At 44.7% G+C, this 12,268-nt stretch overlaps 1 protein-coding gene across 2 annotated transcripts in view; it reads right to left on the minus strand.

The window, feature by feature from the left end:
• Window positions 1-905: 905 nt before the first annotated feature.
• Window positions 906-12,268, minus strand: part of UGP2 (UDP-glucose pyrophosphorylase 2) — a 95,852-nt gene continuing 84,489 nt past the window's right edge. For both annotated transcript variants that reach the window (XM_078786642.1, XM_068099297.2), the window contains 6 exons: window positions 9,122-9,255; window positions 4,350-4,641; window positions 3,991-4,188; window positions 3,572-3,814; window positions 3,368-3,472; window positions 906-1,956 (listed from right to left, as the gene is read on the minus strand). In XM_078786642.1, coding sequence (XP_078642768.1) covers window positions 1,849-1,956; window positions 3,368-3,472; window positions 3,572-3,814; window positions 3,991-4,188; window positions 4,350-4,641; window positions 9,122-9,255 — 1,080 coding nt within the window. In that variant the 3' untranslated portion in view covers window positions 906-1,848. The remainder of the gene's footprint in view (window positions 1,957-3,367; window positions 3,473-3,571; window positions 3,815-3,990; window positions 4,189-4,349; window positions 4,642-9,121; window positions 9,256-12,268) is intronic.

Consider the following 12,268-nt stretch of genomic DNA (forward strand, 5'->3'; position numbering starts at 1 on the left):
TCACTCACCACAGGCAGGTTGGTGGTCTTTCTGTCTTCTACCGACTCCTCTCTGGTCTTGCCCCCCCAGCTCTCTCTGGGCTCTGTCCCGCAAATATTCCTACAGGTCGCACAAGATCTGCCTGCAACCCTCTTATGGTTAAACTGCCAAAATCAAGACTCTCTGCTCACCTTCACTCCTTCATTCCTCTTTTCTCCCGCCTCTGGAACAAACTCCATCACTCTCTTCAATCCCACTCCACCCTCCAGGTCTTTAAAACAGCTGTTCACCACCATCTCTTATCTTCCTCCATCCAAAACCTTGATCTTTTCTACCCCCGCTAATTTCACCCTAATTCCACTTTTTTGAAATACCAACTTCTGTCCTGGAAGTCCTTGGTGTCCTTGTGTTTTATACTTCTCGCACCCCCCCCCCCCCCCTTCCCAAGCCCTCTCCCTCCCACACTTCTCCCTGCTCTCAAACGTTGTGTTTGTGTGCTTACCCTTCTCTCCCCATCTTGTCTTCCGCTCCCTCTTTTTATATATTTTGTTTGTCTGGTTGATTTGTTTGTGAAGTAAATGTTAGCTCTTTCACGAGCCTCGATTCAGTATACAAAAATATATATATATATATATATAAATGAAGTTATATGCTCTTTGTCAAATGTAATTTTCAATAAGTTTGAATAACCAAAATGAGGAATGACCGACAGTTACAGCACGTCTTAGTGAAAATCATAGCAGGTATTCGTCAGGATGAGAGGCAGGAATGAGGCATATGCGCCGTAGGAGTATCACGTGCAGCTCCAAACTGGATACTCTGTTACACAAAGGGGTAGTCAAGCATTGTCTCATGCTGTTTGGGGAGTAGCCATTGTTAAAAATGATGCATTATAAGTAGCTTGTTCAAGAAGTCCAAAACAGAAATTACAATTATTTGATGTAGGCTCATTTAATGCACAGCTTTGAAATGCAACACTCTGGACCAAGTAAGCCCAACACTACAACCACTCTACACTACATGCAACAGTAGAGGCGTGCTATTAAAATAAACTCAGTTGTCATAGGGAATCACATGAAGCTATGATCCGTCATATGAAACGACTATAAACGTGCTGTTTTACCAAACACAGTACGTACAATGTGCAATACCAGAGGACTAACAATGTGACTTTGTTATGCTATTAGTTCAGCAATCACAAACGCTGAAACAAACCATTCCGTTCACCAGTTTCACTCGTTCATCAGTACAGTACAGTACAATGCGCACACGCACACACACACACACACACACACACACACACACACACACACACACACACACACACACACACACACACACACACACACACACACACACACACACACAACAGTGAGACACAGTGGCGTGTCGTTTCTCTGTGCACGAATCAAAAGACTCCTCTCACATTAAAGGACTTGACACATAAGAAATCACTTCAACAATGTGAAGACCATTCTCCTTCCATTTTGTGTGCATCGTTCTTCACTTTTGGAAGCTTTTCAAATAAGTCATGCCTCAATAGAGTTTTACACGATACATAATTAATACATCTGTTCACAAATGGGATAAAGTGAGTCCTTCGGAAGACAGTTATTGTGAAAAGTCTTATGACTAGAGGATATAATCTGACTGTCAGATTCAAAGCTATCACGAACGATAAGGACTGGCCACTTCAAGCATACCGAGACTCAAACCCAGAGCACATGCAGCACCTTGGCTGCATTTACAAGGACAGGAGAATGATATTTGAAATGAGGATGGCTTTCAGTGCATTAGGGCTCAAATCTGAAAGCCAAATAAATCTTAAAGCACGGTTAGCAACCAACCGCTCCCAGTAAACAGACAGCATCAGTGGTCCAGAATGCGAAGGTTTCCAGACACGATCTTGTTCTCCAACACAGCTCCCATGGGGATATCGATCCGCTCTCCGTGATTGGCAATGATGATCACGGTTCCCTAGGGTTACCGAAGAGGAAGAGTGGCATTTATCCTCGGGGTGAGCTAATCATCATAGCACAAGGCTAAGGATCCAAAATTCACACCAAGGGATAACATCTCCTCAAAAAAGCCAGGTACTTGCAAAGCCTGTTTGGTAAAATCAACACAAAGTCTCTCTTTGGTACAATCAGCAATGTCTTTCTTAGGTACAATCAACAAAGTTCTAGCCTCCATCCACATTATTACATCATTATACATACTTGTATCAAGTTTGATTTAAATCCCTTCAGCTGTTCTCAAGTATCACATTTTAACTGACATGACCTCTGACCTTTGATGCCAAAATCTAATCAGTTTATCTTTTCATCATAATATATACTTATACCAAGTTCAGTCAAAATGCCATCACTGGTTCAAAAGTTAGCTTGGTAACAGAAGTTTTACCTAACGGGACCGGGACCATTGACCTTTGGCCTCTTGTCCCCATAATCAAATCCGTTCATACTTGCATCATTATACATACCTGTACCAAGTTTGACTTAGATCCCTTCAGCCGTTCTCAAGTTATCGCAGTAACGAAAATCTATCATGGACGGACGGGCACACAACCCGAAAACATAATGCTTCCAGCGACTTCATCGTGCTCATAATAAGGTGCTTTGAACAATCCTTCTTCCAGAATTGCCATTTGATGTTATTACCGAACCCTCACAGTCTCTCTCTCCAAACCATTTACGGGTTATAAGTTTCCCGAGACCATGTAGTATGAGTATTATCACTCGTATGCGAATTTGTGAGTTTTCTTCCCGAATTTCCAAGTTTCAACACAAGCTATATACAAGTTGATGAGCCTTGGAGGCAAAACTACATTACGCTTTGGATGCTTTTGTTATTTTCATAATCATCTGTAAAATAGGTGTAAATTTTAAAGTTTATTCACAAGTGACTATTTCTGCAAGAGCTTCAATATGAGTTCGCCTGTCTTGTGTTCCTATCTCAGCACTAGGCTCATGAACCTGGGATCATGGGTTTAAATCCCACATACTGTGTCGATCTGTCCTTTGTGTTAAATAATGTCTGTCGAACACGTAATACATGTACTAGCTTTCCATAGGCCTGATTCCCCATTAGCATCCATCTGAATGTGACACATACAAAATGGAAGAATTTTTGCCTCACTTTTAATGGACATTAAACTGGGAGTCCCATCTGCCAGCTTGGGTTGGTGGACGTTAAAGATCCCATGGTGTCGGTTTGTGAAAGACTTGGGCCAAGTTTCCCCGGCCGACCCCCTATGAATGTGGGAATAATTATGGCCGTTAAAGAGGAAGACGAAGGTGCCCCATTAGAACAGATATACAAAAGCCTCTACACTCAACCTGAGTAACTTGCTCTTTGTTATCAGAGAGTACCAATTAGAAGAAAATACCTTGAGAGTCACATCCTTCCCAAATGTAACATCTCCAGAAACAGTGAGATGGTCAAGCTCCAGCAGGTCCGGAATACTGGCAAAGCGTCGGAGGAAATCCTGAGCCTGAAATCGCAACAACGATCCATCATGAAAACCTTCCACCATTCTCAGCAAAACGAACACCAGAAAGTCAAGATTCAAACAACAAACATATACAAGAACCTTGGTGAAGGAACTGCCCAGCTTGATGAGTGGCACAGTGAGGAACTCCCTGCGTTCGCTCATGGTGAGGGAGCCAGCACGCATGCTGTATAGGTTTGACATAACGAGAAGCAAGTCTGATGAGGTCTTCACGGGCAAGAAGCGGCTCCTAGGCACGTTTATACCCAACGCGTTGTCAAAACTCTTCATGGCTGCTCCAACTGCAGTCTCCATTTGGATTACGTTCAGACCTCCTTCCAGTGTCTGTTACAGAAGTGAAAAAGAGTTCCAAAGATGGATCCACACATTGAACAGCTTCAAACTCATCAATCACAATGCACTCCACAATAAATAATAATAATAACAAAATGGCCTTTTCCTTTTACCGATGAAATTCCTGCCAAGCGAAAAAACGATTTCAGCAATTTCGATAACCCTACCTTGTTATTCACAATGATCTCCATTTCCACAGAACCGCTTTCTAACAGTCTTTTGACGGCAGACAGCGAGACCCACAAGTTATTGGTATTAAATATTTTGAACTTTGACACCGACTTGAAGTCATCCACATGCTGCTTTGGCACCTGTGCTATCTCCAGCAGCCGCAGCTTTCCATCGTACTGAATCAGTGTACCGCCCTGATCCACACAAAAATATCACATCATGAGTGGATTTTTATGAAATCCTGCCATGGATGAAACTTCAACATATTTTATCTCCTTCCATACAAGTATACCATATTTTAGGATATTATCACCCGGAAGCTTAACCAAGGTCTTCTTAAATCACACTTCCTTACCTTTACATCTGCACGTGTCTTGTTTGTGACTTCCATGACAAACTCGCATCGCTCACCACTAGGTGGTGCAAGAAGATGGTGCAGGATTTTCAGGTCTACCGTGGCACCGAGGTTGTCAATGTTGGACACAAACATTAACTCTTTGCCCTGTGCCAAGAGCTTGGACATGAGACCTGACGACAAGAGGCTCTCATAGAGGTCTCCATGACCCGGTGGGTACCAAGCTTCGGAACCGTCGTCGGCCACGGATGTGGCGATCGGCAGCAACGTCTCTTTGTTGATGCGTGGAAACCTTGGACCAGGATCAGAGGAGAGGTACACTTTGTTTGAATCAGCAACATTATTTTAGATTTAGTTCTACATAGTTGAGGCGTGTGGAAGAACTAGTACAAGTACACTGAATGCATCAGGACACAACAGGACAAAAGGAACAGTTGAGAGAGGGGGGAGCACCAACAGCATAGCTGAAGGCCAAAATAGGGAAAGTTGGACAAACAATGGGTGTGGGGAGGAATGTGGGGCAGGAGAGGATGCATGCGTTGGACAAAATGGACACAGAAGGAAATTCTCAGGAAGGAAAACTGGAAATTTGGAAGGAGGAGTGATTGGGGTGGGATTGATGGGGGATTAACGAAGGTAGAAGAGATCATGGTTTTGAATTGGGGACAATCTGAAATGGTGGTGAACAACTGTCTTGAATACATGGAGGGAGGAGTGAGATTGAAGAGGATATGGAAGTTGGTTCGACAGGTGGGAGAAAGAGGAACAAAAGAGTGGAGGTGAGCAGTGATCCTGGATTTAGGTGGTTTCACCAGAACCAGAATGGGGATGATAGTGGACCATGTGTGCCTTGCAGAAACCTAGGAGGTGGGGGCAAGGCACAGAGAGAGCAGATGGTGCAAGACAATAAAGGAAGCAGCAGAGACACAACTGACCTATCTGCGATGTCAAAAGCCAATAGACTCGGTTTAATCGCAGGAGATTCCAATAATCTTAAAGGCCTTGGTTTCCACAGCATCAAGCTGAGCAAGATGTGAGGCAGCGGCGCGAGCCCAGACAGCAGAGCAGTACTCTATCAAGCTGCGGATGAAAGCCTTTTAGGTGGATACGGGTTCAGGTGTGCCAAGGAAGAACTTTGTAGAAATAAATAAAAAAACACCTTTAGAGGCCATTTTTCCCCGCAAAGCGGGGGTTGGCCTTTTTCGGGCACCGTGGTTGTTGTTGTTTTTTTTTTTTGTTTGTTTTTTGTTGGTCCCCTTATTGAAGCAATGTTTTACGGCCGGATGCCCTTCCTGCCGCCAACCCTTTTTGTCGCCTTTTATGACAAACAGGGAATTACCAGTGAACTGGTACTCAATTTGCCGACCTCGGAAGGATGACAGGCTGAGTCAACCCCCCTGGCGTTAATTCAGCGATCGACCGGGATTCAAACCCAGGATCCTAGGATCCTAAGTTGGCACCCTAGCCGCTAGCCCAACACCAGGAAGAACTTTGTATGATGGAGGAAACCCAGTCAGTGGCTGGCTTTGGAGGCCAACTTAGAAATGTTTTTTCCCCGATAAAGATCATGGCTGATAGTAAGACCCAAGAGTTTGAATGACTGAACTTCCTCAAGGGGATTGGTAAGAAAGTAGATTGGGGTTTTTTGTCAGATGGTCCTTTTGGAGAGAGATAGTGAGAGAGTGATATTTCACGATTGAAAGACATATTCCAAGTGTTTGACCAGCTTGTGCTTTTTTTCAAAGTCTGAAGAGAAGAAACAGGCTGCAACCGGCCTGTCTAAAGGATGATGGATGTCATGGCAGAGAGTGTGGTCATTGGCAAATAGATAAAGAGGATTGGTTTTGTGCAAAGCGCCTCTCCCTTTATATGAGATCTTTTCTCTCTATGAAGCTTTAACATGGGGACGGAAAATTCGTTTCTCGGCTTCTACTGGACGAAATCGGCTGCAAATTTCAGAAGCAAATGAAGATCAGGAATAGAACTGGGCCAGACCACTTCCTTGGGGCACTCCAGCCTTGACAGAGAGAGGAGATGAAAGTATTCCGTTGAGAGCCATACATTGGCTACAAGAGTGGAGGAAGTCAGTAGGCCAAGTGTGGAGTTGGCCTTGGATGCCATAGGTAGAGAGTTTGGAGAGTAAGGCAGGATTGTAGACTACATCAAAAGCACGAGATCCAATGCCTATAGGTAGTCTACAACGCCTTTTAAAATTTTCACATTTTGCACAGTGACCAGTCTTTGCCATAAAGGCATTTAGCTCTTTCAAAGTTTCCATTGGCCTCTTGGTGGCCTCTCTGATCAGTCTCCTCCTTGCTTGGTCATCCAGTTTGGAGGGACGGCCTTATCTAGGCAGGGTTGGTGGTACCATACGCCTTCCACTTCTTAATGATTGTCCGATTGTGCTCCAAGGGATATTCAAGGCCTTTGAAATATTTTTATACCCATCTCCTAATCTGTGCCTTTCCACAACTTTATCAGTCACTACAATTTAACACAGGTGGAGGCCAATTAAATTGGTGCGTGATTTTGAAGGTGATTGGTTACACCTGAACCAATTCACAATTGCTGTTAGAAGGGGGGTGGACACTTATCCAACCAAGATATTCTCGTTTTGTATTTTAAATTATTTTTTGGGAAATTTGTAGAATTTGTTTTTCACTTGGAAGTTGTGGGTTATGATGTGTAAATAAAGGTGGAAAAAGTCTAATTTAATGCAATTTAATTCCAGGCTATAAGGCAACAAAAGGTGAAAATTTTGAAAGGGGGTGTAGACTTTCTATAGGCACTGTATATCAAGAGAGATGGTCCTGATCTCATATCTGACATTGAGGGAGTCCATCCACTGTTGGGTGAGTAGAAGCAGCATGTCTAAGGTGGAGTGACCTGGTCTGAAACCAAATTGGGTGACCTGAGACAAGGTTGTTGGAGAAAAGGAAGGATTTCATATCAACTGCAATGATGGATTCCATAGACCTTGCTGATCATTGGAAGCAAGCTGATTAGTCTGTAGTTAAGGGGATCCGTTTTTGCACCTTTTTATATAATGCAGTGATGTTGTCTGGTGTCCAAGCAGAAGGAAGACGACCGAGCATATATGCTATTGTGAAAAGGGCAGAGAGAAGGTGTGCAAGAACAGCAGAGCAGGTTTTCAGGAAATGTGGGCTGATGCCATCTGGTCCAGTAGCAGTCAGAGTCGAGGGTTGATAGAAACTTCTCCACCTTCTCAGGTGCAAAATACAGAGTCCAGGAGCAGTTAGGTACAACAGGGAATGATGGGTATTGAGAGCGAGGGGTTGGGAACACAATATTTGGAAGCAAACACAGAATTGAGGCATTCAGCCTTCTCATGAGCAGAGTCAGTTGTGTTTCCATTTGAAGAGAGGGAAGGAGAGCATACCTCAGAGACAGACTTACTAAACAATGCACCACCAGGTTTTGGAGGAGGGAGACAAGTTTGAAAGATCATTCTTGAGGTTGGACAGATGTTGTTTTCTGGCTCTCCTGAGAGTTGACACACTTGTTGTGGACTTTTTGGAATCCGCTGAGATTAATTAGCTTTCCAGGAAGAGTAGGCAAGTTGTTTCAGAGCAACTGCCTTACCACAGGATTCAGTGTACCATTGACAGGAAGGAAGGATAAAATTGAAGACAAGATGGGATGAATCGAGCATGAGAGAGAGCAGGTTTCTGTGGAAGATTTCCCAGCCTGAGTTAACATCAGTAGCAGTTTATATGAGAGACCAGTCCTGAAGAGAGATGTCTGCTTGCAGTCCCTGCCAGTCTGCCTGAGTGAACTGCTGGACTCGCCAGTGCTGAAGCAGCTCTCTGAGAATAGCCAGAGATATATTGACTTTTACAAGCATATTATCAGATAAACCAATGCAGCAGAGGAAGAGGAGGAGCCATTTGCGGGAAAGTTAGTCATCACCAAGTCCAGAAGGGAGGATTTGCCTTTGGGAGAAATCCGGGTTGGAAAGTTCACGGATCGAGTTGGTCCCATGGAGTCACAGAAGTCCTTTGCTGAAGTGCCATGGCTGGTGAGAGAGGTACCAACACCCAGCCAAGTTGCATGGTGACAATTTACATCACCAACTATAAGGAAGAGAGAGAGTTGGGATGTGTTGTTGAAGGTTTGTCCATGTTGGCTGAGAGAGATGTAGATTGAGTCGTCACTGTTTGGAGTACGATACAACACAAAGATGAACAAGAGGTGGGAGCAGAAGGGAAGTCGCAACCAAAGGTACTCCTGGTGGTTGGGAGGTGTAAGATCAGTACAAGAGTAGTAAGAAATTGTATTATTGGTGTAAAGTCCAACTCCACCGCCAGGGTGTGGTTCATGCCTTTCAAATCAGAGGGGACAATAACTGGGGAGAGACACAAAGAAGTTGGGGACATCCTGTGTGAGAGGAAGGATTCTGTTAAACAGGTGATGTCTGGTTTATCAGCAGTGGCCTGAACTGAGAGATCTGTCAGGTTAGAGCGAAGACCTCTGATGTTTGAGGTCCACAGAGTTAGAGATAGGGGGAAGGAGGTGCTGTCAGGGTGCAGGGGGTGGGATGTGAGGCTTTGTGGAGAGGGGGTGGTGGGGTGAGGAAAGGTTTGAGTGTGTGGGGTGCGAGAGAAGGTTGGAGTGTGTGGAGTGCAGGGGAGGGTTTGAGTGTGTGGAGTGCGAGTGAGGGATTGAGTGTGCGGAACATTACATTTGGCAAAGCGACATGGGGGATGGGGGAGGGGCAGGGGGAGAGGGGTGGATAAGGTATCCTCCACTACCTGCTTTGGTTGAAGGTGTAGATCTTGACCTTGCAATGGCCATATTTCTGCAGAATCTTCTGTGTATCCTCGTCAGTATTAAAGGAGTTCATCAGAACCAAGGGCACATCACTATTGTAAGTGATGTTCAAGTGCTGGGGTGGATGGAGCTTTGTCAGAAAGCGATGGTGATTTAGCAAAATAACCCCACTTTGATGATTCATTTATTCTATTACCAGCTTCCACCAGGTAATGATGGAAAATGCACATTTACATAGATGGAATTGGGGTCTTCCCTCCACCATGAACCCCTGGACTATAATTCTTTTTTTAAACCCCCTAAAACCATTTCTTGTACACCCTACGTACAACCACCAGTTTTCGACTCATTCCACCCAGCAGTTTAAGAGTACACAGAAGTCAAACAAACACAAACTTCCTGAATTATATTTAGGATGATGGGTCGAACACTAATAAAAAGTGGAATGAATCTGGAACAAAACTAAAATGAGGGAACATTGATATATTATTACAGTTGCGTGGTATTCAACGACCGTCACATTGCATGGCGGGTAGGGAACGAAAAGACCTCTGCATCCACCAGGTTCATTTGGCGCAAATTGGCATTTCTGAACGCAATGACCGTGGCGGAATTGCTGACAAAATGGCCGAGTAAAGCCTGCTGGCGATCTGCATTTGGGGCACATAAGCACAAACCCAATTTGCCCGTTTAACGGTTATAATCCCATCGAAGCATGCTGTGGGGTGCACTCATTGGACAATGCAGTCAGACAGATCTCCTTATTTGGGCAGGTTTCTGGCCTGCTTGGTGACCTCTTGCTGACCCTGCGATCGCACTTTGGTCTGTGCTCATTGGCTGTCACAATCAGGGGAATTTCATTAAAAGGACAGTTAGACGACAGGAGAGATTCAAGAATGTGGGGAGGGGGGGGGGGGGAGGAGCCTTAAATACCGACTCTTGGACAGGCACATTCGAGAGCTCAACACATTTTAGCATTCTGGGAATTACACCACATTTATTATGAAATAATATTCTAATCTAACCCCCATTTTACCCCATAGATCAGATATCTATTTATAGGAAGTACAGGACAAGCAGTTGAACTCAATTGTTTTATGAACAGAAGAGTCAATTGGAATGCAGGAGATTTACAAAATGTGGATAAAGTGTGTGTCCCATTTGTTGTTTACATCTGTGCAGGGGGGTGAGTCCAAAAAAGGTTATGGATCTACGATCACGATCTCTTTCGATCTCTCTCTTTCTCCTTTTTTTTTTTCTTTTTTTTTTTTCTCTTTCTTTCTTTCTCTTTCTTTCTTTCTCTCTCTCTCTCTCTCTCTCGATCTCTCTCTCTCTCCATCTCTCTCTCTCTCCCTCGATCTCTCTCGATCTCTCTCGATTCTCTCTCTCTCTCAATCTCTCTCTCTCTTGATCTCTCTCTCTCTTTCGATCTTTCTCTCTCTCTCTTTCGATCTTTCTCTCTCTCTCTCGCCACCTGTCGGCTGCTGGTGCGTTGGGTGCGGTGTCATGGCGTCTGCTCGTGGTTTGGCATTGTAGCTCTGTGCTCGTGGTTTGTATCTTTACTCTTCTCACCTTTGTGCCGTCTTTTGTGTATCACCCTTCCACGTTATCATCCCTCCCCCCCCCCCCCCCCCCCTCTTGAGAGTGCAAAAGTGAGAGAGCACACGTGGTGAGACTGGTAAAGGTTCCCCCTTAGGGCGGTTCCCTCTTTGGTTTTTTTTTTCGCTTCGTGTTACAAATCATAATACCTTTTTCCGTTTCTTTTTTCGTAAATATTTCTATTTTTCGTTAGTTTAATGGAGCTTTTTGGCTTCATTAACCCTTTATATATTTATGCTTTGTTTAAACGTGGAAACGATGGCGGATAGCTCTCGTTACACGTCTCTTGAAGCGATAACCCGGAAGCATACTTTAGTTTGTTCACCTCCATCGGGAATCGACGTCGAGGCCATTATCCTTGCCGTCGGAGAGATAATCGGTTTGGATAATGTAAAAGCGGCTTCTCACATGAATAAACGTGTGGTAATCTTTGTTTCCACAGTGCCCATGGTTGCTCAAATAGTCGAGCACGGGCTTTTCTTTGCTCCCGACGTGTTTGTTCAGGTTTGTCCACTCGACACGCTGGCAGTTCGGGTTTCTCTCTCGAACGCTCCTCCGTTCCTTAAGAACAAAGACCTGGTTACTGAACTAAACAAACTTGGTTCTGTCATCTCTTCAGTTACTATGGTTCCTGTACGAGGGAAAAATAACCGTTTAAAACACGTCATGTCCTTTCGTTTATATGATTTTACCGCGTGGTGTAACCTCTTTAAATGCGGTATTGCCCTTCAAGGTCGAAGGTCACACTTATCGGGTCTTTGTCTCCACAGAGTCTCTAGTTTGTTTTGAGTGTGGTCAATATGGTCATTTAAAGGACTCGTGCCCGAAAAAGTCCACAGATAGAGTCACTAGCCTGAATGGTGATGAACAGCAGGGCTCTACTGAGATCGTTGTCGATGATGTAAACAGTATGGATGGTGCTGATGCAAACCCCATTGTAGACAAACAGAGAACCAGGAAAAGAAACCTCCCACCTTCTAGCGACATCAACGAGCCTGAAAATAAGGTCTTGGCCGGTCCTCCAACCTTCGCTCGAGTGGTTAGTGAAGGTAATGGTGGAGCGCGACCTCCTCCTCAGCAGTTTCCTCCAGTTGAGGTAACCCCTCAGCCTCCTCTGCCTTCAGAATATTCTGAGGGTAATGTGATAAATGCTGAAAATTTATATGCTGGCCAGACAGCACCTGAGTGTCTCTCCGGTGTTCTGAGGGTAAACCTCCATGTGAGGTTGAGCCTCCATGTGTGTCCCCTGCTGAAGCTTGTGTTGATTGTGCCACCCTTCCCTCTGCGGGGAGTGGTGAGTGTGTTGGAACTAGTGATCCGTTTGTGATCGAATCCTCCATTGAGGCAGCTGAGCCTTGTCAAGCTCATGGTCAGCAGGGTGATAGTGCTGAAGTCTCAGATTGTCACGTTGATGAGCCTGTTGCCTCGGCAATGGACTCTCAATGCAATGATTGTGACTCTGATGGGGGTTCTTCCGTTGCCTCACTGAGTGATGGTGAGGCCGACTTCTCATCGGAGCATGTCTCTGG

Source organism: Myxine glutinosa, chromosome 11 (genome assembly GCF_964187855.1).
Source record: "Myxine glutinosa chromosome 11, kmMyxGlut1.1, whole genome shotgun sequence".
Lineage (NCBI taxonomy): Eukaryota > Metazoa > Chordata > Myxini > Myxiniformes > Myxinidae > Myxine > Myxine glutinosa.